This window comes from Peromyscus californicus, unplaced genomic scaffold (assembly GCF_007827085.1).
Source record: "Peromyscus californicus insignis strain IS unplaced genomic scaffold, ASM782708v3 Scaffold_16__1_contigs__length_79575227, whole genome shotgun sequence".
Classification (NCBI taxonomy): Eukaryota; Metazoa; Chordata; class Mammalia; order Rodentia; family Cricetidae; genus Peromyscus; species Peromyscus californicus.
The window spans coordinates 4,902,444-4,927,275 of NW_026294458.1; the positions used below are offsets into that span (position 1 = coordinate 4,902,444).

The 24,832-nt window shown below is 44.1% G+C and overlaps 1 protein-coding gene across 5 annotated transcripts in view; it reads right to left on the reverse strand.

Moving 5' to 3' along the window:
* The window catches only part of Vps8 (VPS8 subunit of CORVET complex), a 236,527-nt gene that overhangs the window by 32,634 nt on the left and 179,061 nt on the right, over positions 1–24,832 (reverse strand). For all 5 annotated transcript variants that reach the window (XM_052740097.1, XM_052740098.1, XM_052740099.1 and 2 more), the window contains 4 exons: positions 23,223–23,303; positions 21,614–21,783; positions 17,603–17,768; positions 2,203–2,256 (listed from right to left, as the gene is read on the reverse strand). In XM_052740097.1, coding sequence (XP_052596057.1) covers positions 2,203–2,256; positions 17,603–17,768; positions 21,614–21,783; positions 23,223–23,303 — 471 coding nt within the window. The remainder of the gene's footprint in view (positions 1–2,202; positions 2,257–17,602; positions 17,769–21,613; positions 21,784–23,222; positions 23,304–24,832) is intronic.

Genomic DNA, 24,832 nt, shown 5'->3' on the forward strand with positions numbered 1-24,832 from the left:
TAAGGCATTACCGAGTTTGAAAAACAGGTGTATCAATCAACTTTTAAATGAGTAGCTAATAAATTCCTAGCTATGTGGCAGAATTTGCTTTCACGAGGCTGCAGAGGAGTAGCTAACCATCCCGCCAAGCCCCTCATGGTTCTTCTAATCACAAAGCACATGAGGTCGCACAGGACGCTCAGCCATTCAGAAACAAGGACCCTGCTTGGGGCTGGCAGAGCACCCGGCACACTTTCCTTGGCGTGCTCAAGCTGCACGGTAGTTGTGAGATCACCTGTCTAGTGTTGAGATTCTTGAGGCCAAAGACTGCATTGTCACGTCTCGTCCAATGCTTAGCTCTGCAGCTAGCATAAAGAAATACTTGAAGACTGAATAATAACGAGTAAGCAACGTGATCAATGGAAAAGGCACACGGGAGTTGATGGCCCATGTTAAATCGTGGTGTTCACCACAATACTTGCCACGCATCTAACACAAATGTTGCACACTTCAACAGCACTTTGTTTAGTTTTTAGGGCCATTCTAAGATCATCACTGTCTCACACGGGAGGAAGAAAGAAGCCAGCTTTTAGAGTCTTTGCGTTTAAGCCCGGTTATATGTGAAGCCTATGCCTTTAATCACCATGTTGGATGTGTGCTGCATGGGTGCTGGTCAAGAACGTCTACAACCCAATTTCCTTCTGTAATTATTGTAATTATTTCATGTTTACTGGGTGAGACGAACAAGGCTCTACTGTGACTGGCTGCTAATGGTACCCAGAGATTCAGGAAGGTCTGCACAGCAGTGGTCGGAGTTGCTATGGGCGTTTGGGAAGGGGCCTAACAGGAGATCCTTCAGTCCTTGGGAACTACGGGAAGCTGGTCACCCTCCCTCCACTGCCTGGCTCAGGAGATGAGAACCTATTTCAAATGTGGTCCTGCCTCCATGTACCACTTGCTCTTAAAGCCCACACCCACGAAGCTGCCAGGCCATGAATCCAAACCCACACGGGAAATGAATCTCCTCTTCTCTGTGACTGCATTTCACAGTAGTGACAAGAAGCTGACTAAGTGCTCAAGTTAAGCCAGGTGGCTCTGAGAAGCCACATTCTACCCCTCAGTCCTGCCTGCCCATGGTACTGGGAAAAGAGCAGAGTTATTCCTGTCTGACACGTTGTTTCAGGACGTTTCAGATGGTGGGTCTTGTTTTTATCCTTTTTCTGTTTGAAAATGTCAGAGTTTGTGGGCAGAGAAGAGGGACCGGTGTGTGTCACACTGCTTTGAAGCTAAAACCAGCTGTGGGTAAACAGAGCCACAAGCTGTCGTTTGTGTTCCATAGACACTTTGCTGACATCATTGCCAGCTAAAATTTAAAAAAAGGTTGGAGAGGGCACAAAATCAAAATAAAACACCAAAACCCAGCACTTCAACCATCAGAAAAAGCGGTAAACGAAGGCGAAGGGAAGCCAGGCCACTTACATCCTCAGTACCAGTAGTTCTCAACCTTCCTAACGCTGTGGCACGTTACAGCTCCTCAGGCTGTGGTGACCCCAACTGTAAAATTATTTTGTTGCCACTTCATAATTACAATTTTGCTACTGTTATGAATCGTAATGTAAACATCTGATACACGACCCTGTGAAAGGGTCGGAACCCACAGGTTAAGAATTGCTGCTTCAGACACCAGCTACAGCAAGATAGAGAAAGGGGCTGTAGAGGTTCTCTTAATGCTGTCTGAGCATGGTTCTGGTCAGAGACTCACAGCCTATCGGCAGGAACAGTGGCACAGAAGACACCATCATCTACTGATGGCCCTTATGTGGCGTGTGCTGAAAAGCAGTATCTCTAGACAGTTTATTTTGGGCACAGCTACCTGGAGGGAAAACGTGTCACTGAGAAAACTAGACAGCTTTCCCCTCAGAACATTCTTCATCTGCTATTGCCCTCGGACATGAGGATGTCAGCCCTGGGAGGCTGTGGATGCTAACTCCACAATGCATACAGTACTTAGTTGCCAGGAGACTGATTGCTGGGCCCGAAATCCCAGAGGGCTGGTCTAGAAGAATCAAGGAATCCTAGCAACACATCAAGGCATCCAATCAGAAACAGCCTGAGAACGTTAACATAAGTAAACAGCACTGCTATTTACAGAAGACTGACCACACTGGAGAATGCGCAGGAGGAGAAGGTAGTTCTCTGGGCCGCTTTGCCTTTAAAACTCACCTTCCTGGCAGGAGGCTCCCCTTTTGACTGATGATATGATGGCGACGTTTTCACCTGGAAAAGGGGAAACATTTCAGTAACTTTTTAGATTATGGTTAAACTTTGACTCACATTGCCAAAAATTCAACTTAAATGGCTGTAGGCAAGCTTAAAAAAAATAACAAAACAAAAACCAAAATACCCAAGCTACTTTCAGAGAACAATGAATACAATTTTATGGAAAAAATTTCTGGAGATCAAAAAGTCAATAATAAAGCAACTTTGATGTATGATGAGGATACGACCAATAGAATGATGGTGTGTGTTCATGTGATTAGACGTGTGTGGATGTGTACATGTCCAGAGGCCAGAGGGCTTTGAGTGTCCTCAAGCATCTCCACCTCACGTTTAGAGACAGGGTCTCGAGCTGCACCTGGACTGGCTAGACTGGCTGGTGAACTCATCCACTGCTTCTGCCTCCCCAGAGCTGGGAATACATGTGAGTGGCTTTTTATGTGGCTATTGGGGATCTGAACGAGGGTCCTTATGCTTACATGCCAAGTACTTACCAAGTGAGCCATCACCTTTACCTTCAAAGTGGTTTTGATCAAATGGTGGAAGCTACATTGTTATGGAGCCTCACTGGTAATGCCGATCAGTGTGGGCACAAGAAATGCTCAGCACTGCAAAGGCCAGGAAGAGAGCTCTTGCTACAACATGGGTGAATCACAATTTGAGCTGCACAGAAGTCAGACCAAAAGCACATACGGCTTACAGTTCCACTTATCTAAAATTCTAGATAACGCAAATAATCTGGTGTGTCACGGAACTAGTGCGTGGCGACCAGGGGTGGGAAACAGTTCCCGGTGGCGCTGGTTGGAGGCAGAGCATGATCGTGAGTGGGTCACTTTATCTGCGCACATCTCAAATTCATGCACATTATCTATAGTTTATATCAATTATCACATAGAAACATTTAGATACCTTGGAGAATACAGCTACATCATTGGTATAGAACTTATAGCTTTATATGCTGTGTTAGAAAATAAAAAAGGCTTCAAAGCAAGAATCTGCATTTCAAATTTAAGAAACTAAAAGAAGTAGAAGAAGGGAAATGATACGCAGAGACACCAAAACAACACAGGCCACTGCCACTGTGGTTCCCACTAGGATGTGTGGGTAAGCGCTTACTGCTGAAGACCACGAGTACTGGTCACAGGACACGGAGAAATCAAGTCGGTACTGACCAGGAAGCTCCTGCCGGCTGTCCTGTTTTCACAGCACCAAGAGATGCTATGTAGACCACTGGCAATGGAGATCACCAGTAGTCTTTCCAGTAGTGTACCTGTGAGCTGTCATCGTGACAGGAACGGCAAGACCCGACCCATGGGTGCCTGAGTGTTACGCGGGTAACCAACTGCTTTCTGACTGATTTAAGGCCTGCTCTACAGGAGGAAACACACGTGTGGTACTATAATCTGACTAAGAACCCATGGCCTGGGAGCTTACAGGGGAGAACCTGTTACTATTACTTTTCTAGATGGACACAGAATCAAACTGCCCTCAAAATCCCTGTCTCCACACCCACGAGTTCGTGCGGCCCTCAGGCTTCCTCACAGAAGTCTCTTTGTGCAGCTGGTGGCAGTTAGCACAGAAACTCACCACAGTCAATGGGACAGCTACATTGCCACCCATCCAAGGCTCGGGGACCATTACAGAAGAGGAGAAGGAAAATCTAAAGAGGCAGAGAACCAGAGCAGAACAGAGTCTTCTGGACACACAGCAGCTATGGCTGCCTGCACCAGGTCAACCGAGTCAACATTCCAACACGTCTTGGGGAGAGGCTCATGAGCCCCAACCCCTAAGTGAGAAGCTGCCAACAATGGACAGCTTCTGGGCGAGGCAGAGCCAGCTTTCTTTAAGGATGTGGCCTCTGCTGGGCTGACCCCATTCCAGTGGATGGTCCCATAACCAGGGGTATTGGGCAGCACAAATGGGACCTGCTGGGTTATTAAAAAAAGAGGAGATAAAGATGGGAGGGGTGGAGAGGAGGGGGTGGGAAGAATTAGGGGTGGGGGGTAAATATGATCAAAATACATTATATGCATATATGACTTTCTCAAAGAATGAAAATACCACATTAAATATGTACAAGAACCAGCAGAGACCGGCTGGAACTCAAGTCTGAATACAGCCGACAGTGGGTTAATGAAGGCTGCCATTCGTGAGCTGTTAGGTTGAATCAGGAAACAGATTGAAATTTTATCCAAAGTGAGCTAGAAATGGTCAAATGACATAAAGAAATAAGATGCAAAAGAGAAATATGAAATAAGACATGACAGAGAACCAAATGAAGTGTGTAAGTTATTGGAAGAATGTGACTATAACGTCTCCCCCATGAGTGCGGCTACCAGCTTGTACTATAATTTAATACTTGAAGTTAGGCTCCTAAAGCAATAAAACACTAGCACTCGTAAGCTTTACATTATAACTTCTGAGATGTGGAGGTGTGAAACCATGAGTGAGCCTCATGTTCGCAATGTGGAGGTATAACCTCCTTTTCCACAGCATGGAATAAGGTTCTAAGCAACTCCAAGTTTCCCAGAGAGCATAAGCACCTGTCTTAGTTAGGGCTCTACTGCTGTGAAGACACCATGACAGCAACTCATATAAAGCAATACATTTCACTGGGGCTGGCTTACAGTTCAGAGGTTTAATCCATTATTGCCATGGTGGGAAGCAAGGCAGCGTGCAGGCAGACAGGGTGCTGGAGCTCAGAGTTCTATATCTTGATCCAAAGGCAACAGGAAGTGAACTGAGACACTGGATGTGGATAAGACCTCAAAGCCCATCCCTATAGTGACATACTTCCTCCTACAAGATCACACCTACCCCAACAAAGACATATCTCTTAATAATGCCACTCCCTTTGAGGTCATTTTCTTTCAAACCACCACATTCCACTCCATGACCCCCAAAGGCTTGAAGCATATCATGACGTAAAAATACATTCAGTCCAACTTCAAAAGCCCCATAGTCTATAACAGTCTCAAACTTATTTAAAAGTCAGAAGTTCAAAGTCTCTCCTGAGATGCATGCAATCTCTTAACTGTAATCCCCTACACAATTAAAATTTAAAAGAAGATCACATATTTCCAACATATAATGGCACATGATGTACATTACCATTCTAAAACATGGGAAGGGGGCACAGTGAGGAAATACTGGATCAATGCAAGACTGAAAACCAGTTGGGCAAACTCCAAACTCTGCACCTCCATGTCTGACGTCAAAGTGCTCTTCAGATCTCCAACTCCTTTCAGCTCTGTTGACTGCAGCACACTTCTCTCTCCTGGGCTGGGTCCACTCCCTGTTAGTAGCTTTCCTCGGCAGATATCCCACGGCTCTGGCATCTCCAACATCTTGGGGTCTCTAAGGCAATGCAGGATTCCCTTTCATAGCTTCACGCAAAAACTTCTCTAGGCCTCCATTCAGGGACACCCCTGACACATGCCTGGCCTCATCAGCTTTCCTTAATTGTGGAGGCAAATTCCACAGCCCCTTTCTTCTAACCTTGACTCCAGAACCACGTGGCTGAAGCTGCCAAGTTCTGCTGCTTATTGGGGCTAGAACACGGCCCCCTTGTTCAATTACATCTTCATCAACTTTCTGTTTTTGATGGCTTCCTGAATTCACTGCCTCAGCTTGGCTGTCCTGTAACCGGATCTGTACCAGGCTAGCCTTCAACTCAGTGATCTTTCAATTACATCTTCACCAGCTCTCTCCTTTCAATGATTTCCTTCACTGCCCAAGATTGGCTGCTTTGGAACTTGCTCTGTAGACCAGGCTGACCTCAAACTCCTGCCTGTTGGGATTAAAGGAGTGCACCATCACACCCAGCTCTAAACTTCTGTAATTCCTTTTCACAAGTTGGAAATTTAGCTGGGTGGGATCTTGCCCTGGGGTCACCACACCTTTTATTCCATGTGCTAATCTGCTTATCTCCTTGAATACAGGACTTAGCACCATTCCACTCTTTGGTGCTCCTTTTCTCCTTAAATATTTTTCCTTGCTCAGCTTGCTCTTTTTCATTATATAACTTCATTAGAGTTAACACTAGTAACCACACAATACAGTCTGTACTAGGCTGTTTTGAGATTTCCTCTGCCAAGGGAATTAATCCAAAACTCTTCAACTTTAGCCTCAGGAAAACTTAAGCAGCTACAATCTTCACCAAAATATCACAAGAACAATTTCTAGGCAACATACTAAAACTCTTCTCCTCTGAAACCTCTTAAGCCATCACCCCAAAGTTCAAATCACTCTTAGAACCACTGTCTTCCATGCTCCTACTGGTATGGCCCATTAAGCGGCGCTAAAAGCATTCTACTGCTTTCCTAATGCAAAACTCCCAAAGACTAAATTCCTCCAAACAAAAGCAGGGTCAGGCCTTTCACAGCAATACCCCAGTGTGGTGGCTTGAAAGAAAATGGTCCCCAAAGGGAGTGGTACTTTTAGGATGTGTGGCCTTGTTGGAGTAGGTGTGGCCTTGTTGGAGGAAGGGTGTCACTGTGGAAGCAGGCTTTGAAGTCTCATATATGCTCAAACCATGCACAGTGAGACAGATCACTTCCTGTTGCCTGCCTATTAAGACGCAGGACTCTCAGCTTTAGCACCATGTCTGCCTGCACACTGCTATGTCCCATCATGATGATAATGGACTAAACCTCTGAACTGTAAGTGAGCTACCACAATTAAATGTTTTCCATTACAAAAGTTGCCATAGTCATGGTATCTCTTCACAGCAATAGAAACAGAAACTAAGACAGAAGTTGGTACTAGGGACTGGGTGTCTTAGGGTTTCTATGGCTGTAAAGAGGCAACATGACCACAGCAACTCTTATAAAGGAAAACATTTAAATGTGGTGGTTGGCTTACAGTTCAGAGGTTTAGTCAACTATCACCATGGTGGAAAGCAAGGCAGCATGCAGGCAGACATGGTACTGGAGCTGAGAGTCCTTACATCTTGATCCAAAGGCAACAGGAAGTGAACTGAGACACTGTGTGTAGCTTGAGCATATGACACCTCAAAGCTCACCCCCACAGTGACACACTTCCTCCAATAAGGCCACACCTACCCCAACAAAGCCACGCCACCTAATAGTACCATTCTCTTTGCGGAGCATTTTCTTTCAAACCACCACAGCATCCCTGTGGATTGTGAAAGCTGGACACTAGTTTCCAGAGGCTGCATTAAGAACAGTTACAGTGCTGACTAGTCAGCAAGTACCTGTACAGAAGACGGATTCTCTATCTGTGGAGTGTTTAGGAATTAGATTTAAAAGTGAGCAGTTACTTTACTAGACATATGGGAATGTATCTACAATTAGTCTTAATATATATTTGTGATGGTTGGTTTTTTTTTTTTTTGTTAACTTGACACCAACTGAGACATCTGGGAAGAGGGTGTCTCAATTGTGAAAATGCCTCCCTAAGACTGGCCTGTAGGCAAGTCTGCCAGGCATTTCCTTGATTAATGATTGATGTGGGAGGGACCAGATCATGGTGGGTGGTGTACCCTTAGCAGGTGGTTCTGGGTTGTATAAGAAAGCAGGCTAAGCATGCCATGAGGAGAAAACCAGTAAGTAGCACTCCTTCATGGCTCGGTTCCTGCCTTGACTTCCCTCAGTGCTGGACGGTGCCCTGAGAATTGTGAAAGGAAATAAACTCTTTCCTCCCCAAGTTGCTTTTGGTCATGGTGTTTTATCACAGCAACAGACACCCTAACTAAGACAAATCTCACTACTCATATGGAGATGATTAAAAGGAGAGAAATAATATATAACATATTTTGGGATTTTATGTGCCAAGGACCATGGCAGGCCCATTACGGGCACAATTTTATTTAACCCACACTCCCTCTTCTCGTATGGCTTCTGCTACCCATTTTAGAGATGAGAAAACTAAGTATAGTGTTGGAGGAAGACCGTGTGCTCTGAACTCTTGTCTAAGCAGACTCAAGTTTCCTGTCTCTAGGATTTAGGCTTCTAACTGCTACATTATCTAATATCTTGGCTGACAGGAGAACAGGAAGGCTCCCACAGAAATGAAGCTCCTAAGGCATGCTGTTAAGTTCCGAGGAAGGAATGGAAAGAAGTCACTAAAGGGCACAAACACCCCCTTCCTGTTTTACTTCAGATGACTGGGCCAGTCATCACACCTAAGACGTCTGCCCTCAGGTTATCTGAATTAAATGAAAGATGAGTTTTCTTCAGTTAGCTTTTGTGAGCACCAAGGCTGGGAATACAAAATCGTATCTACTAGAATTATGAGTACACTGCTAATTTCTAGTACTGCTAACTGCTTAACAATCACAACCCTGCTGGTTTTATTCAGGCTATAACACTGACCCATGCTCATGATGACTTTCCAGCTGTGTCTGTACAACGACGACTAAGATACCCAGCAATGTATCTGCAGTGTCTGCTGATACCGAAAGGGTCACAGTGGAGCATCTTACACCAGACAAAGACCAAAAAGGACAAAATGATACGGTTCCGCCAGTTTCTTCACGGCTTCTATGGGAACCCCTCCCTCTACAGATTTCTGTAGTTTCTTTATATTTCAAGAAGGAAAACTGTAAAAACCCACTTAAACAATGAATACTGCCTTTGCTGGATTTGTGTTTTGTTTGTTTTTTTTCTACTGTTCTTATTTTCCCTGACAATTTCATACATGTATATAATGTATTTTGATAATATCTTTCTCCCTTTATGGATCTAACATACATAAAATGACTTCAAACCCTTAAAAGATAAAATATTACTTAAGTCTGGACTATTAAATATTCAAGGTATTATTGGTCTTTGCTGCTATATAGAAATACAATCATTTTTAATAATATTGAGCTTATATTCTAGAAGTCTGCCAATAATTATCTATAGATTCTTGTGATAAACTCTGAGAAACTCCAAAAAAGCAAACACCAACAAAATTGATAACAAAGTAAATCTAAAGGATATAGTTCTTCAAACATAGAACTTAAAAGTATAGACCCAAGCATGATGAAACAGAAAATATGAACAGCTTGTAGCTATTAAAGAAATTCAATTTCTTATAGAACAAAATTCTGAATCCGGTAGTGAATTCCAGCACATTTGTGAAGTCAGAATATACACTTATTGATTATAAATAAAACATAACCATTACTGTAGGCTGGCTGGCTGGTCCCAGGTTCTGCATCCAAATGATGGATTAGAAGTCTAAACAAGTACACTGTGCCCCAGACTCAGGGCAGCTCCTCCAGTCTCAGGTGAGGAGTCTGCAGCACACAGTAGCAAGATGACAGTAGTCCCCATTGCTGTCACATGACCACAGAAGTAGGAACATGTTGCAAGCATTCTCTCCCCCCCACCCCCAGACAGGGTTTCTCTGTGTAGTTTTGGTACCTGTCCTGGACCTCACTCTGTAGACCAGGCTGGCCTCGAACTCACAGAGATCCATCTGCCTCTGCCTCCTGAGTGCTGGGATTAAAGGCGTGCACCGCCACCGCCCAGCAAAAGTATTCTTGCTTTCAACCACATGTTGGAACATGGTGCAGGAATGGAACTGTGTGAGGAGGAGAATTCTGAGGCTTGTGAGAACACTCCAAGAAAAAGACACGAGTCTAGAGACCTCAGTTCCTTTAAAGACATGGAATTGTTCTTAGAATCTGTTTTTGTACCTTTCCAAGGTGTAGCAGATAGAGGAGTTGACTTCAGATTATTCATTATGGCTTGCTGTTGCTATTCAATTAAATGTTTAAACTATGCTTTGTGTGCCTCTATGGAAAAACGTGTTTTTGCCATGCACGGCTTGTCCGTATGACTGTACACAGATTGAACGCATGAGAACTTTACTTGTGTGACCTTTCTTAACCCTCGGGGTATAAACTGTCTGAGGCTCTGGATAAAGTTGGTTATCACATAAGACTTTATTAGTTTGCCTCATTTATCAGTGCCATTCTCCCAGGTCCCTCCACCTCTATGTGACTTTCAGAAACTTCCGAAAGCATGACTCGGATTAAGGGTGAAAACTGCAGGTTGTCCAGATTGCCCTTTCAGGTTCCAAAGTCTGCAAGAGCTGGACTTGACAGTCCTTGGTGTGACATACCATGCCATCAATACTCGGGAAGTCATGCCAGATGTACAGTGTAGCTTGCAAAAAGCGATCTATTTTTAACTTCTGCTATGATCTTTTTGAAAAGGGAAAAAGATTTTCAAAGAAAAGTAGGTATTTGAGCTTAAAAAATGACCTCATGCACAGATCTGCAGACATTTTCAAAGAAGTCCGGAACTAGATGTGGTGACTCACGAGAGAAATCTGCTCTCTCGAGATTAAGTCTGGGAGTCTCTGATGTGCAACAGAAGAGGTTCGGCAGCCCCTGAGAAAGGTCTTCTTTTTGTTTAAAAAGATTCCTCTGGAAATGCCTCAGGCAATTCAGCTATAAATCCAGGTGCAAGATAACAGATCTGGGAATATGGGTGATGGGCTGAGTGACAGCCTTAATGATGATGAGCATGTCAAACCTTTGTGAGCTTCGTTAACAAAATGACTCCTGACTCTGGTAATCTAAAGTTTAAGTGAAAGAGGAGCATCACCATTATTTTCTTTAAAAAGTCTCACTTCTTTCTGACTTCATTAGAAGGAATATATACACACTGACGGAAACCTAAGCGGAAGACACAGTCGAACCCCACAGCAATCACAACTATGAGCACCACAGTCACCTTCCTGCTGGGTTTCCATACTGGACATTAAACAGTAGTTCACACATTAATATTTTCCTCCAGTGTGGTATTTTTCATGGCTACAAAGTTCATTCACTGAATGGAGGTATTATAACTAATTTAATCAACTGTGGGCTTAGGGATATCTCGGTTCCTTTCAACTTTTTAGGTATTAAAAACATTGTCATAAGCATCCCAAGTTTGTAACACTGGGTACTCAAGCTTGACTACCTGTTTGATTTCTGCAATTCCATGCCTCAAGAGCACAAGCATTTAATAAAAATCATTGCCAGATTGTCTCCAAAATGGGCCCAAAAGCCTTCTCTCTAAAACCCACGAAGCTCTGACACCAAAAGGATTGTTAACCAAATAATACAGTACAGAAGAAAGCATGATGGTTTGGTGTCAAGCCTCTTCTGACAGCAAAATCCAACCTGAGCCACAGCAAGCTACGAAGAGCTTTTATTAATTGCACATGACCATTTGGTTAGGGACGCTGCTGAGTTCACCCCGGGACTACTATTTAGCATACAATCCATGGGCTAATGTTCTCCTATGTGTGCCGGACTCTCTCCTTCTGTTGCTAAGCAATGCTGTTCACGAACCATCTCCTCTGCAAATGTCCATTCTGCTGGAAACCTCATCTTTCATTTAGACACTGCTGTTTTAATCTCCAGATGCTTTGACATTTCCTAACTTTGATCTCCCTAGTCAACACATTCAATCTTCACTGTGGTTTCGTGAGCATATGATAATTTTAAATGTTCTATCAATTCTATCACCTGTATCATTTCTGGGTCAAAAACTGTCAATTTTGACATATTTTCCTGCCTCTTTGCTCACCGGGGAGTGGGAATTCTACCTCGTTAGGTGTTGTCTATGTTCTAAATTTTTGTAGACTCTTGAGCTTTGTTCTAAATAGCTGTAAGTAGTTCTATCTTTTAGGGCTTCCTTTTAAGCTTTGTTGGTGGGATCAAAACAGCACTTAGCCCTAATCCTCTCCTCTTCCTTCACAGTGAAACCATCTTTGGGGGGTCTTGATGCACCATGGGTGTTAAGCTTTGCATATGCACTGGGGGAACAGACCTTACTCCTGGCTATTCATCCATCTAGGACACTGTTCCATCTAATGCTCTTAAACCTCAAGTCGTCATCTGGCCTCTCTTGGAGCTGCTCTTGTTCTGACTCCCGCAAACCCTTGTCTCCTCTGAGTTCCCGGGTTCTCTTCTTCTCTGAGACCGGGGCTTTGCCTCAGTTCCTCTTTCCTCACTAATGACTTAGCAAGTTTCTTCAAGTAGGTTTTGGGCAATCCTACCTTTTATGTCCTTTGTCACTGTGGTAGTTTGAATGTAATTGGCCCCCCATAAGCTCATAGGGAATGGCATTATTAGGTGTGGCTTTGTTCGAGTGGGTATGGCCTTGTTAGAGGAAGTGTGTCATTGTGGGGGCAGGTTTTGAGGTTTCCTATGGTTAGGATACCACACAGTGTCTCAGTCAACTTCCTGTTGCCTGCAAAATATAGGACTCTCAGCTACATCTCCAGCACCACGTCTGCCTACATGCCGCCATGATGCCTCCAGCAGATGAGGGTGACATCAGACAGGACACCAACTTCTGACCTCCCCATACAGGGTGCACTCACATCTTACAAACTCAGCCCCTACACATGGAAACACCCATACACACATGCAAACACACACACACACACACACACCCGCATGCACAAAAAGGGTATTTTTAAATGTGTGCCAGTTTAATAAATATTTCTAAGAGCCTGCTAGTTTAGTAAGTTAAAGCAATGGTATACTGCTATTTCAATGTATATTACTTTGAACATTGACAAGATGAGTATTTTCACATTGTGGGGGAGTAGAATTTTTTAAGTCCTTCCTTTATATTTCCACTAAAAATATAGTTATGCACAACGGCTGAAAATTCTTTTTTCATTACTGTTATTCTCAGGTGTCTGGGACACAAGCCTTTGCTGACTGGTAGGAATGTTAAGCCATTCATTACAATAGATCTGGAAAAGAAGTTTAGTAATAGGTATGGCTATCTGCGCACAGCCCGGTCCTGGGCCATATCACAGCCTTTGTTTTAAAACCATCAGTGTTTCCTGTGACCAAACATGCTCGTCCCTGCTCCTTCCTCCCCAGTTTCCACATTTACAGTCCCCCCACCCCCAACACATCTCACAGTGTTGCTCAGGTTGGTCTCACACTCCAGAGACCTTCCTGCCTCAGCTTTCCTAGTAGCTGGGCCTGCAGGCATGTGGCACAGTGCCCTCCACTTCCCTCCTCAGACCCCTTCTGCATCCTGTTGTGTTGTTTGAAATGTTTTTTTTTTAAACATGGCTGCTAACTTTGTACCCGTCCGAGATGAGCTTAAAGGTTCTATCTGTAAATAAGTATATTCCCTGCTGCTCAATCCAACGTTCTCACCTATAACATTCTATTTGCCTCTCAAACCAACTGTGTACCTGTGACAATTCAAAACTACAGCTTGTTGTTTGAGACCTACTAAATCTTTTTTTCTTTGAATTTGTACTTTAAAATTAATATAAATTCAATAGTCACTTTTAAAAAATTTAATAGTGAGTTCACCTCATCTAATGCTAGTGGAAGTATTATCTGTTACTTTGAATTTAATAAGTGAATAAATTAAGATGAAACTGAAATCTTTTGATATTAATATAAATGAATAAACATACTGAGATACTAGACTAGGATGCTGAATACTTCAACTGAAATTAGTTTCTCTTGTGCATTTTTTTTTCTCTTTTTTTCTTTTTTTTTTTTTTTTTTTTTTTTGGTTTTTTGAGACAGGGTTTCTCTGTGTAGCTTTGTGCCTTTCCTGGATCTTGCTTTGTAGACCAGGCTGGCCTCGAACTCACAGAGATCCGCCTGCCTCTGCCTCCCGAGTGCTGGGATTAAAGGCGTGCGCCACCACCGCCCGGCTTCTCTTGTGTATTTTATCTGTGCACGGAGAGACACAGAGTGAGACGGCCCAGCCAAGACGACACTGGCTCTGAGATCCCCTGAGCGTCCGTAAACCCCGAGAGTAAGCAAAGAAAGTCATTTGGATCATTCCTCTTGGTTATGCAGGATCAAATCCTTATTCCAGGAGAAAGAGGTGTTCTGGGGAATCACTTATGTCCTGGTCATGTCAGTTTGTTGGTAGACAACTAGTATGTAAACTTGATTGGCTGTACATATTGGCTAACATGAAGTTAGGTAAGAATAGCAGGAGACAGCGCTTGACCAGCCAGGACCACAGGTTTGCAAAGGAGTAAGTGTTGCATGAAGCTGAGCTGGAGTCAGAAGCTGGAGAATTAACTATCAGTTATCACCTTTCCCAAAAAGATAAAATCAAAAGCTATTTGACAGGATGGTGTTCCAAGGGCAATGGGATATTTCAAACACATTCAATCTTCCTGTGTACAGAGAGAAGCATGTGAAAGTCGAGTGGCTCCTGCCATGCTCTCTCTCTGGACAGAGGTAAGCAGGATGGACAGATCTTCAAAGAAAACTAAAGAATCAAAGGAAAACTCACAGACAGTGAACTTTAGTGAAAACCACCATACTATGAAATTGATAGTTATGACTTAAAGTTTATGATTAGAAATGTGAATGACTCATACGATGTGGAGGACTATCAAGCGGCAATACATGTACATCTGTTTTACAGTTAGAGTTACCAGGCAGTTTCCTGGAAGGATGGAGGGGCAGTGTTCCGAAAATCATGAGTTCAAACACTGGCTCTCCCCTCTGAGCTGCATCTAGTTCCTTCAGTTGTAAAATCAGGACGATCTCACCCTCATAAAGTTGGTGTGAAGCTAAACACTTCATGTATCTGATACGGTTCATATCAACTCTTTCCTTGTGGGCCCTATCTGCCACACAGAACAGACAGCCACATGGAGAAACGCTGTTGACATGGATGTCTAATTTTTAAAGTATTTACCTTTTTACATGCACTGAGGAGGTAAAAGGAAAGGCAGGTAAACTGAGTGTTTTCTTTTTCAGTGCCTGAGGTATGGAGACATGGGAAATGAATATACTGTAAATGGTTTCAGAACTTAACATGAGCTTAGATTTTTCTCTTATAGAGAGCAGTAAGCTGACTTTAAAATTTATAATGAGGCTTTCAATGAAAATGAGGGGCAGGGAGGGGAAGTCCCATTTTTTCCTATTTAAACTACAGAGCTTGCTGCCATTGTGACTTTAAGTGTGGGGGTCATGTAACCAGCCCAGGCGACGCATTTAGAGGATGAGTCAGTCACGACATCCAGGACATCTGTCACAGGTAACAGAGAACATGAGCAGGGGTCCCCCAATTGTAAGCAGTATTTTTTTTTTCCCCAGAGCTGAGGACCGAACCCAGGGCCTTGCGCTTGCTAGGCAAGCGATGTACCACTGAGCTAAATCCCCAACCCCGGTAAGTGGTATTTTAAGATATTGACATTGCTCCTTTTAGTTACATAAAATTTTAAAACTGGGATGCTGATGTAAAGTAGAGTGGTTGTTATTCACAGTACATACTGTGTGATGCCCTGGAACTCTTGTTTACTGTTCATGTTACAAAACCCCAAACACTAGCCATGCTAAGCTCAAGAGCTACATCTGCCTTGGCAGCGTTTTGCAAAGAGTGATGAGAAACCGACTTTACACCAGATGGACTGGTGGTAGCAAGGGCCTTTACTGTTCTTTTCAGTGGAATCTTTTTGGTCAAACTGTAACTGGCTAGTATTATATCTATATACAGGGTCTCTTTTCCTTACAGATGCATTTTCCTACTCATAGCCAACCAGTAAATGTATTATCTGTTTCAAAAAATTGTAATGAGCCGAGTGGTGGTGCACGCGTTTAATCCCAGCCCTTGGGAGACAGAGGCAGAGACAGGCGGATCTCTGTGAGTTTGTGGCCAGCCTGGTCTACAGAGCAAGTTCCCAGGACAGCCAGCGCTATATAGAGAAACTCAGCCTTGAAAAACCAAACCAACACGCACGCACGCACGCGCACACAACAAAAGGCAGCAGAAGTAGAGTAGTCAAATGTCAGAATTAAAAGCAAAGCTGAAGGACTCACACAACTTTGCAGCCAAATTTCCCATACAGCGACAGAACTAGAAAACTGACAGATACTTGTATCACTGAAAAGAGTTCAGAGTATGTGCTAACCAATTTTTTACTAAGGTACAAAGACCATTCAATGACTAAGAACATGCAAAAGGCTAAGTCCCCACGCCTAGTTCACATTCCACATGCAAAGTCAGTCAAAATGCATCAGGAGCTTCCGGGGCTTGAGGGTGGTGAGGAGAGGCTGGGTTCCAAGAGAGATGGTGACTTACGCCTTACACGGGAGGCGACGCTTGTGAAGGAGCTCTTCACTCTAGACCTAACCATGGTCATGTCCTAATGCACATCCTCTTCTGCTGAGAGCAGAGGTTTGCTCTCTATCACGTCTGCCTCGTTTTTCTTCTTACCTACCTATCTTATTCCCCTCCCCATTTTCCCTTGCAGGGGCAGCTGACATAATCTCCCATGATTTTTTATATCTGATTCAGGTACACTCAATCTCTGTTCTTCTGGCATGGTTCATCTTTGTTTGTCATGCAGTAAGAATACAATTATTGGCCTTTGTCCCTTGGTCCTGGCAAAGAGCTCTTTAAAATCTGGAACTGGGGTTGTGAAGTTAAGAGCACTGACTGCTCTTCCAGAGGACCCAGGTTCAATTCCCAGCACCTATGGGGTGGCTTATAACCTTCTGTAACTCCATTTCCAAGAAGTCCAATGCCCTCTTTCTGCCCACCTTGGGCACTGCATATAAGTGGTACACAGACATACAAACTCATACAGGTAAAATACTCATATACATAAAGTAAAAATAAATAAATCTAAAAAACAAACAAACAAAAACCCCAATTCCACCTTTGAATCTCCTCTGTAAGAAGAGCACTTTTTTTTTTCTTTTCTTTTGTGGTTTTTCAAGACAGGGTTTCTCTGTGTAATAGCTCTGGCTCCTAGCTTTCCTGGTACTTGCTTTGTAGACCAGGCCGGCCTCAAACTCACAGAGATCCATCTGCCTCTGCCTCCTGAGTGCTGGGATTAAGGCATGTGCCACCCCCGCCCTTTCAAGAAGAGCACTTTTCGTGTGCCAATGAGATGACTGGGAGCTGGGGACCCCTGTATAGTTTGGGAATGAGGGCTGGTGCCAGGAAGATTAAGCTAGGGGTTGAGGTTTCGAACTTTGAGCTCTATTCCCAGCCTCCAGGGGCAGTGAGAAGTTTCTGAAATGAACACACTGCACCAAGTTCTTTCAAGAAAGGAACATGCACAGAGCACACAAGCAGCAGCTGTCCATCACCAGCTCCAAGACAGTGGTGATGCCACGCTCTTCCCGGGCGGGTGCTCGTCTGTCCTCGCTGACCTGCCACTCTGGCTAAGGTCCCCGAGAGAGGACAGAACACATCTCATCAGTGTGTCGGTGCAGAGCAGACAGGCTCTTCACACCCTCCACATGACTGAGCAGGAGATGTCACGCATTCCGTTTCTATCAGGTAATTTAGAGGCTTATGGGACCTGACGACACAGGCCAGGCCTGCCAGACTGACGAGAAAAGCACAGGCCACGGCAGCGCTGAACCGAGTCTCACCTGTGAGGAGGCTAGCCGTCCGTCCTTATTCTCAGAAGGATTTTCACTGAGTTTGCCCGCTTTATTACTTGAGCTGCATTTGTAACAGGTCCATCTGGTCTGGCCCTCAATTTCCAGGGTGCATTCCTTGCTTTGTAGACAGAATGAATGATACAAATGGCCACAGCTGCAAAATGAAGACACATTTGTACTTTCCCTTAGTATAAAGTCCATAAACATGAATTATGATAGGGTAGGGTGGGACACTTGCATGTGGTGAAGAAAAATCCAAAATGACTAGTGGCCGGCTGTACAGGGACATGAATCAGGAGGGACGTGTACTCACTGATGTCCTCCCCTTAAGAACCCACTTCACCTACTGCTTTTTTTTTTTTTTTTTTTTTGAGACAGGGTTTCTCTGAGTAGCTGTCCTGGATCTCACTCTGTAGCCCAGGCTGGCCTTGAACGCACAGAGATCCGCCTGGCTCTGCCTCCCGAGTGCTGGGATTAAAGACGTGCGCCACTGCCGCCTACTTGGATTCTTAAGCTGTGAGTAGGTTTGCCTCCGTGAGTTCTCTGACTGCAGAAGCTGAGCTGAGCCAATGTTCACGCTCAAACTGTAGCATTCTGATAGTGGTTTTCAGGTAGTGTTTTTAAAGCAACTGGGAAAAAGTCACAATTATCTGAGTGGCTTGGTAAAAGCACGAGTGTCCTCGCCATATTCCAGGTGGATTATGATTTGAAACCCTCACACAGATGCCACACTTGGAAGCTTGAGTACTGCTCCTAGGAAGGGATCCAGGGGCTGGTACTGAGGATGCCTCTCAGTGGTCATTTCGGGATCCCCTTTTCTAACCAGAAACACTGGAGGAGTGCAGAAGGCAACCCTCTCTTTGGCTGTCTAGTTTTCCTTCTTGAGTGTTTCTTTCTGTAGAGAGCCTGCTTCTCGTACACTTGTCGTTCCTCTACCCAGCCCTGCTCCTTCAGCTATTATTTCTAGTTCCAAACCTTTAAAATGCCACGGGCTCATGACGCCCAGGTGTGTACCGCCAGGCCAGACATCTCCTCCAGCCCTATGTATCTGTCTCCTTGAGAAGTCTACCCTGGGTGTCTAACAGGAGTCCTGATTTAACATATGCGAATGCAAGCCCCTAACTTTCATTAACTCAACCGCCATTGCGTATCTCCATCCACCGTTCTACATCTCAGCAACAGCAACTGCACTCTTCCAGCTTCTCAGGAGGAAGTGTGGAGTCATCCATACTGTTTCCTGCCTTGCACATCATGAGCGCATCTGGAAGCAAATCCTGCTGGGTCTGCTCTCAGATGGTACCCAGAGTTCTCACTTCTGAGTTCTTCGCTACTGACTGCACTGCGCCATCTCTCATGCAGGCTACTGAAGTCGCCTTACCGGTCATTCTGCTTCCTTCCTTGTCCCTCCGTGGTCCACTCTCAAAACAGCAACCAGTGGCCCTTGACACACCACTTCCACCCTCAAAACTACCCAGTGCCTTCTCAGAAGAAAAGCCCATCTTCGTACAAGAACCCAGTCTTGTCCGGTTGACCTCTGCTGTCCCTCGGGCATTCTCTCGCTGCTTCCTCTTCATTCTGTCCAGACCTCTTGTGCTACCCACTCACTGGCCGTCGAGCACGGTAGGAATGTGCTGCCTGACAGCCTCCACATCCCTAACCCCAGCTGAACACGCATCCCACAAATTAGACAGCCACTTCCTTAGGTCTCAAAATCACTCCAAAATCATCTACACAGGGGGTGTCCCCCAACTGATCTTTATAAACTTGTAGCTACCAACATCCTCTTTCTTCAATACTGTTTTATTCTTATTAATGTAATAAGTAATTACATTTTAATTAGGTTTCACAGTTGCCTATTAATAAGTCATTTCAACAGTCAGGCATTCCTAACCATGCTATATAAAACAGCCATTCCCCCAAACTTCTGCAAATCTCTCTGCATGTTTTATTCTTTTTTTTCTATAGTAGTTATCACTGCTTCATATTTTGTTCATTCTGCTCCTTATCTTGATGAATAGATCTGGTTCACAGTAGTGTCTTTGTTAGGGTTTCCCGTTGCTGTGATAAAACACCATGACCGTGATGGTTTGAATGAAAACAGCCCCCAGAGGCTCAAATCTTTGAATGCTTGCCAAACAGCCGGTAGAACTGTTTGGGAAGAATTAGGAGGTGTGGCCTTGTTGGAGGAGGTGTGTCACTGGGAGTGGGCTTTGAGATTTCAAAAGCCCATGCCATTCTCAGTTAGCTCTCCTCCTACTTTGGATGAAGATGTAAGCATTCAGCTACTGCTCTAGAACCATTCCTGCCTTCCATGCTCCTGCCCTGCTCATCAAGGGCTCTGAAACTGTAAGCCCCCAATACATTCTTTCTTCTATAAGTTGCCTTGGTTGTGCTATCTTATCATAGCAATAAAAACATAACTAAGACAGTGACCAAAAGCAACTTGGGGAGAAAAGAGTTTATTTCAGCTTACAACTCTCAGGTCATGTTCCATCACTCAGGTAAGACGGGGCAGGAACTCAAGGCAGGAACCTGAAGGTAGGAACTGAAGAGAAGCCATGGAGGAATGCTACTTACTGGCTTGCTCCTCATTAGCCTGCTTCATTCATTTATTTATTTATATTTTGTGTGTATAGGTATTTTGCCTGCATGCCTGGTACCCATGGAGGCCAGAAGAGGGTATCAGATCACATGGAATTGGAGTTACAGGTGGTTGTGAACTGCTATGTGGTGCAGAGAAATGAATCCAGGTCCGCTGAAAGAGCTCTTAACCACTGAGCCATGCTCCAGCCCCAAGCCTGCTTTCTCACTGAACTCAGTATCTCCTGCTCAAGGGTGATACCAAGCACAACTGTCTGGGCCTTCCCGCACCAATCATTAATAAAAAAAAAATGCCCCACAGGCTTGCCTTCAGGCCAATCTTACTGAGGCATTTTCTCAATTAGGTTCCCTCTTGTCAGATGACTTTAGTTGAACTGACAAAAGCCAAAACCATCAACAACAACCAGGACAAGCAGGTTCTCAATAAGCGACTCCTGAAGGGATGGTTCTTAGTGCGATGAGAACGCGTTCCTCGTGCATCTCCAGACCTGCCAGTTTTCCTGCACAGCTGACACTCACAAAAAACACTTCCTCATGCCGGGCACTGTTGACTGATGACAAAACCTCAACATGCAGTTACTGTTACCATCTCAGTCCACAAGTAAGGAAACTGAGATAGAAAAAGATGAAATTGACATGGCAGAATCAACATCTGAAACCAGGAAGTTGGACTCTGGCGTCTCTGGTCCCTGTGTCACCTGTGTGTGACACGTCTCCCTCTAGGTATTGTGGCTTAAGTATCTCTGTGTTTCTGACTCCTAACTATGTATTTCCAGTCTCAACATGGCCCTGGATTTCTGATAAAGTATGACTATTAGATAACCTACTCAGAATCTGGCAGCTCCCTCAAGCCTAAGATCTGCAGGGCAGAGTTATTGTTTTCCCAGTTCCTTATACTGGTTCCTCCTCAGACAATCCACTGTATTTCTCAAGTCAGAGACCTAGTTCCCACTTCCACATCCTAGTTCCCACTTCCACATCCTAGTTCCCACTTCCACATCCAATGCACCAGCAAGCTGGTCACACCTGTCAGAGCCACTGATCCAAACGGCTCTCCGCACATCCACCTCTGTCTCTCATTCTGCTCAAGGTCATCATCCCCTGAGAGATCCCTTATCCTGCTTGCTTGACACAGCACTGTTCTTGGGGACACACTTCACCCTCCGGTCCTGCTGCCTTTTCTTTCCATCTTAACTCTGATTAGACAGGATTTATATAATGTCTGAGACCCCTGATGTCCCCTCCCGACTCCCACTCAGACTGGAAGGGCTGTGGGGCAGGAACTCTTGCCTATTTTGCCGGCGGCTTCAATGGCTGACTGTGCATGGACTTCTGCTTGGCTGCTTCTACCACACACATACTTGGGCCAAGGACGTTAATATCCCTTCCCTCTCTTACCTGAAGACAATGATTTCATCAGCCATTTCTTGGCGTCTCTTGTACTGCTGTAAACATATAGAACAGTAGTCCTGTTTGGGATTGAGTCCTCTGGAGACTGAAGCCCTGAGGTTACACAGTGACCAATGGAGGTCTTGGTTCAGAAGGCTGGTTGTGGTTTCCAGCAAGGTCTGCAGAAGGTCAAAACAAAAGAAAAGGCTAAAATGAAGGACAGGGACTAATGAACAACACAGCTGAAACTGGAGATGAGACGACCCAACAACTCAAGTGGGAACCCCTCCCACACAGTGATGATGAACGCACACATTCAAACGCTCAAATCTGTCACTGGCTCCTAAGAAATGTGTGCTCTGCCCTTCTGTGGCTCAATTCAGTACTGATGGCTTTCAGATGACTCGACAAGGCCAAATCTATTGCATGTATTTATAACTTCTCTCTCGATGGCCCCGACAGTTGTGATAAGAACAGCCTGGATTCCTGGCCTCTGATGGAAACTGCTGCATGGCAGTGTTTCAAGTATCAATTCACTGGAAAGCTAATGTCATTATTCAGCGTTCATTTCCCCTGGGCAGAGATCTCATTTTCTGATTGGCACTTAAAAGTCACTTGAAGCTGCTCAAGATCCTGTCATCTGTCATTAAGACATTTTCACTGCTAACACATGAGGTCACCTTAAGGCTGCCTATGCTTGTAAAGTGCTTTCATACCGTATTAATTCTCAACCTGCATGCACATCACTGAGACATGCAGTCAGGTTGTCGGTCCAAAGGGCAAGACAGACCTGGGCACAGCCCACCTCCCTGCTATACAGTTCAGCTCTTCAACTTGACCTGTAATGCAAAACTTCTACTTAACTGTCCTCAAGGTATGCTAACACCGTCCAGTCAGCCTCCCCCTTCTCTCCTCTTCTATGACTTCCCCAGCGGTGCTCAGCTTTCCCCCCATGTCCCAGGGCCTGCGTCTGTGGGGACATGAAGCCTCCCTGTGCCATCTGTGGCAGCCTCAATTCTTAAGGAAAACATTTAAGAAAAGCTCCGCATCTCAATTCTTCTTCTTCTCGCTCCTAAACTCTAACAAAAGCAGATACTGTATCTAACACACGAGATGGCACCTGGAAGAAAGTGTACAAGGCCGAGCTGGCTCTAGCTGAATCTTAACAGCTCTAAGCAATCTTGAGTTAAGGGAGGAATAATGACAATTTCTAGTTAGTAGCAATAATGTTACAGAATACTTAAATGAACAGTCATTTAGTTTTACTTTGCTATTTTCTATAATTCTCTGACCATTTTTATGGATTAAAGGTTTTTAATCATTTTATCAGAAAGTTTATCATATAATAAAATACTAGATGATTGCCAGTGAATCATAAAATAAGTAAGATGCATTTCAATATTCTGTGTGTGCACGGGCACACACAAGTTTATAAGTTAAGTTCACAGGAAACTTAAAAGTAGGGAAAGGTACATATGTATCTCAATCTACTTATTTCTAGTAAGTTGTGATTTTTTCAAAGACAAAAATATTCAAGCAGAAGGAAAGAAAAGAACAGGAAAAACCAACAAGTATTTTTCTGTCTTTAGACAAACTCAGACGCAAGCAGCTTACTTACTTGCTCATAGTTAAAGGTGTCCAACATCCCCAGAATAAGGCCCTGGATTTCTCCAAGTTTTCCTTTTCCATAAATTGGGTCCTAATCAGAAAAAAAGATGTAACTGTTATGATTCTTGGGATTTTAACGTCACATTAAGTGCTTGTTATGGCTGGTTGTTGTCACTTCCCCTGCGGTCGCATCTCACGCTGTAGCCCAGGCTGGGAGGTAGCCCAGGCTGGCCTCAAGTTCACAATCCTCCCAAGTGGCAGATTTACAGGAACGGGCTACCATGGCCAGCCTAAGCACTAACAGTCATAACATACCCATTCTTCCATGAACCCTCCCCAGAAGGTGCTTCATTTGTTTCTCTCTGGACATCTCAAATATTTTGGAAAATGAAATGGAGGTTACCCAAGTCCCTCTATAAACAACTTCCTTGCAAGTCTGAACAAACATTCTATCACTTCTTCTCTCAGAAGCTTCTTTGGATCAGACACCAACTTTCCTCTCTGAGTTCTTATTCATCCACCCCGTGAAAATCAGTGTTATCTCAGGATACCAGAATCCAGACAATTCCTTGGCTCTCACATTTTGCCATCTCTTGGTTAAAACTAACTAAATCTCCCCAGTTTTGGAAAAAAACAGCTTTCAGCATGTTTTTTTCGTAATAAAGCCATTGCTGATAAATCACAGCTATTTAGAAACCCAAGTTCTCTCTACTATTTTTCATTGTAGGTATTCCAAGCCACATATTTATTATGCATAATCCTGAAAACACTAGGTGGACCAAAAACTCTTCAAAAACCTCCAAACTGCAATCCACTCATCCAGAGACTGCTGACACTGGCCGATCCTCCTTCAGCCCTGCTCTGCAAAGGACGAAGGAGGATGCATTTTTCAGCATATGCAACTGATCACATCACATTATTTTTTACTTAGTGTTATACTGTGAGTACTCTCTACCACTATCAAATAGTTCTGAAAACTACAGAGCAGGAATCATGTTAAAATAAAGTTGTTTACCTAGTCATTCTAAGCTGTTATGTCCAGGGTCTCCTCTTCCCCGGCCCCATTAACTCGTATCATGGCTGATGACTATAATCTTGGTCTCAACCTCTGACTCCTTTGTAAGAGGACATCTCCAGAAAGGGAATTATGGACTAGAGGACAGTTTTATGGCTACAGGTATATTGACAAACTGCTCTATCTAAAATGTATTATGCAATTTTCATCTTCAGCATATTTTGTGTGCCCTTATCTTTATCGTTGACTGGATTGATAATTACAATCTTAGGAATTGCTAACATATCAGAGTGTCAAGCCTATCACTCTGCTCTAACACCAAGTTATGTGCAAGACAAGTGACTTTTGTCAAACAGAGAAATCCAGGCATACAACTATGATCCAGGTAGACAGTACTTATTAAAGGGGTAGAATTTGCCAAATACAGGGAAAAAACACTTTATACTATCTACCCTACCCCACAACCAGGCACTTGCATATGATTAGACGGTGCACACAGTAAACAACAGACCAGACTGTGTCTGTGCATGCACAGACTTTTTGCATTGTAACTGTTTCCTGGACAATATGATTTTATCACAACTACATATCATTTACACTGTACT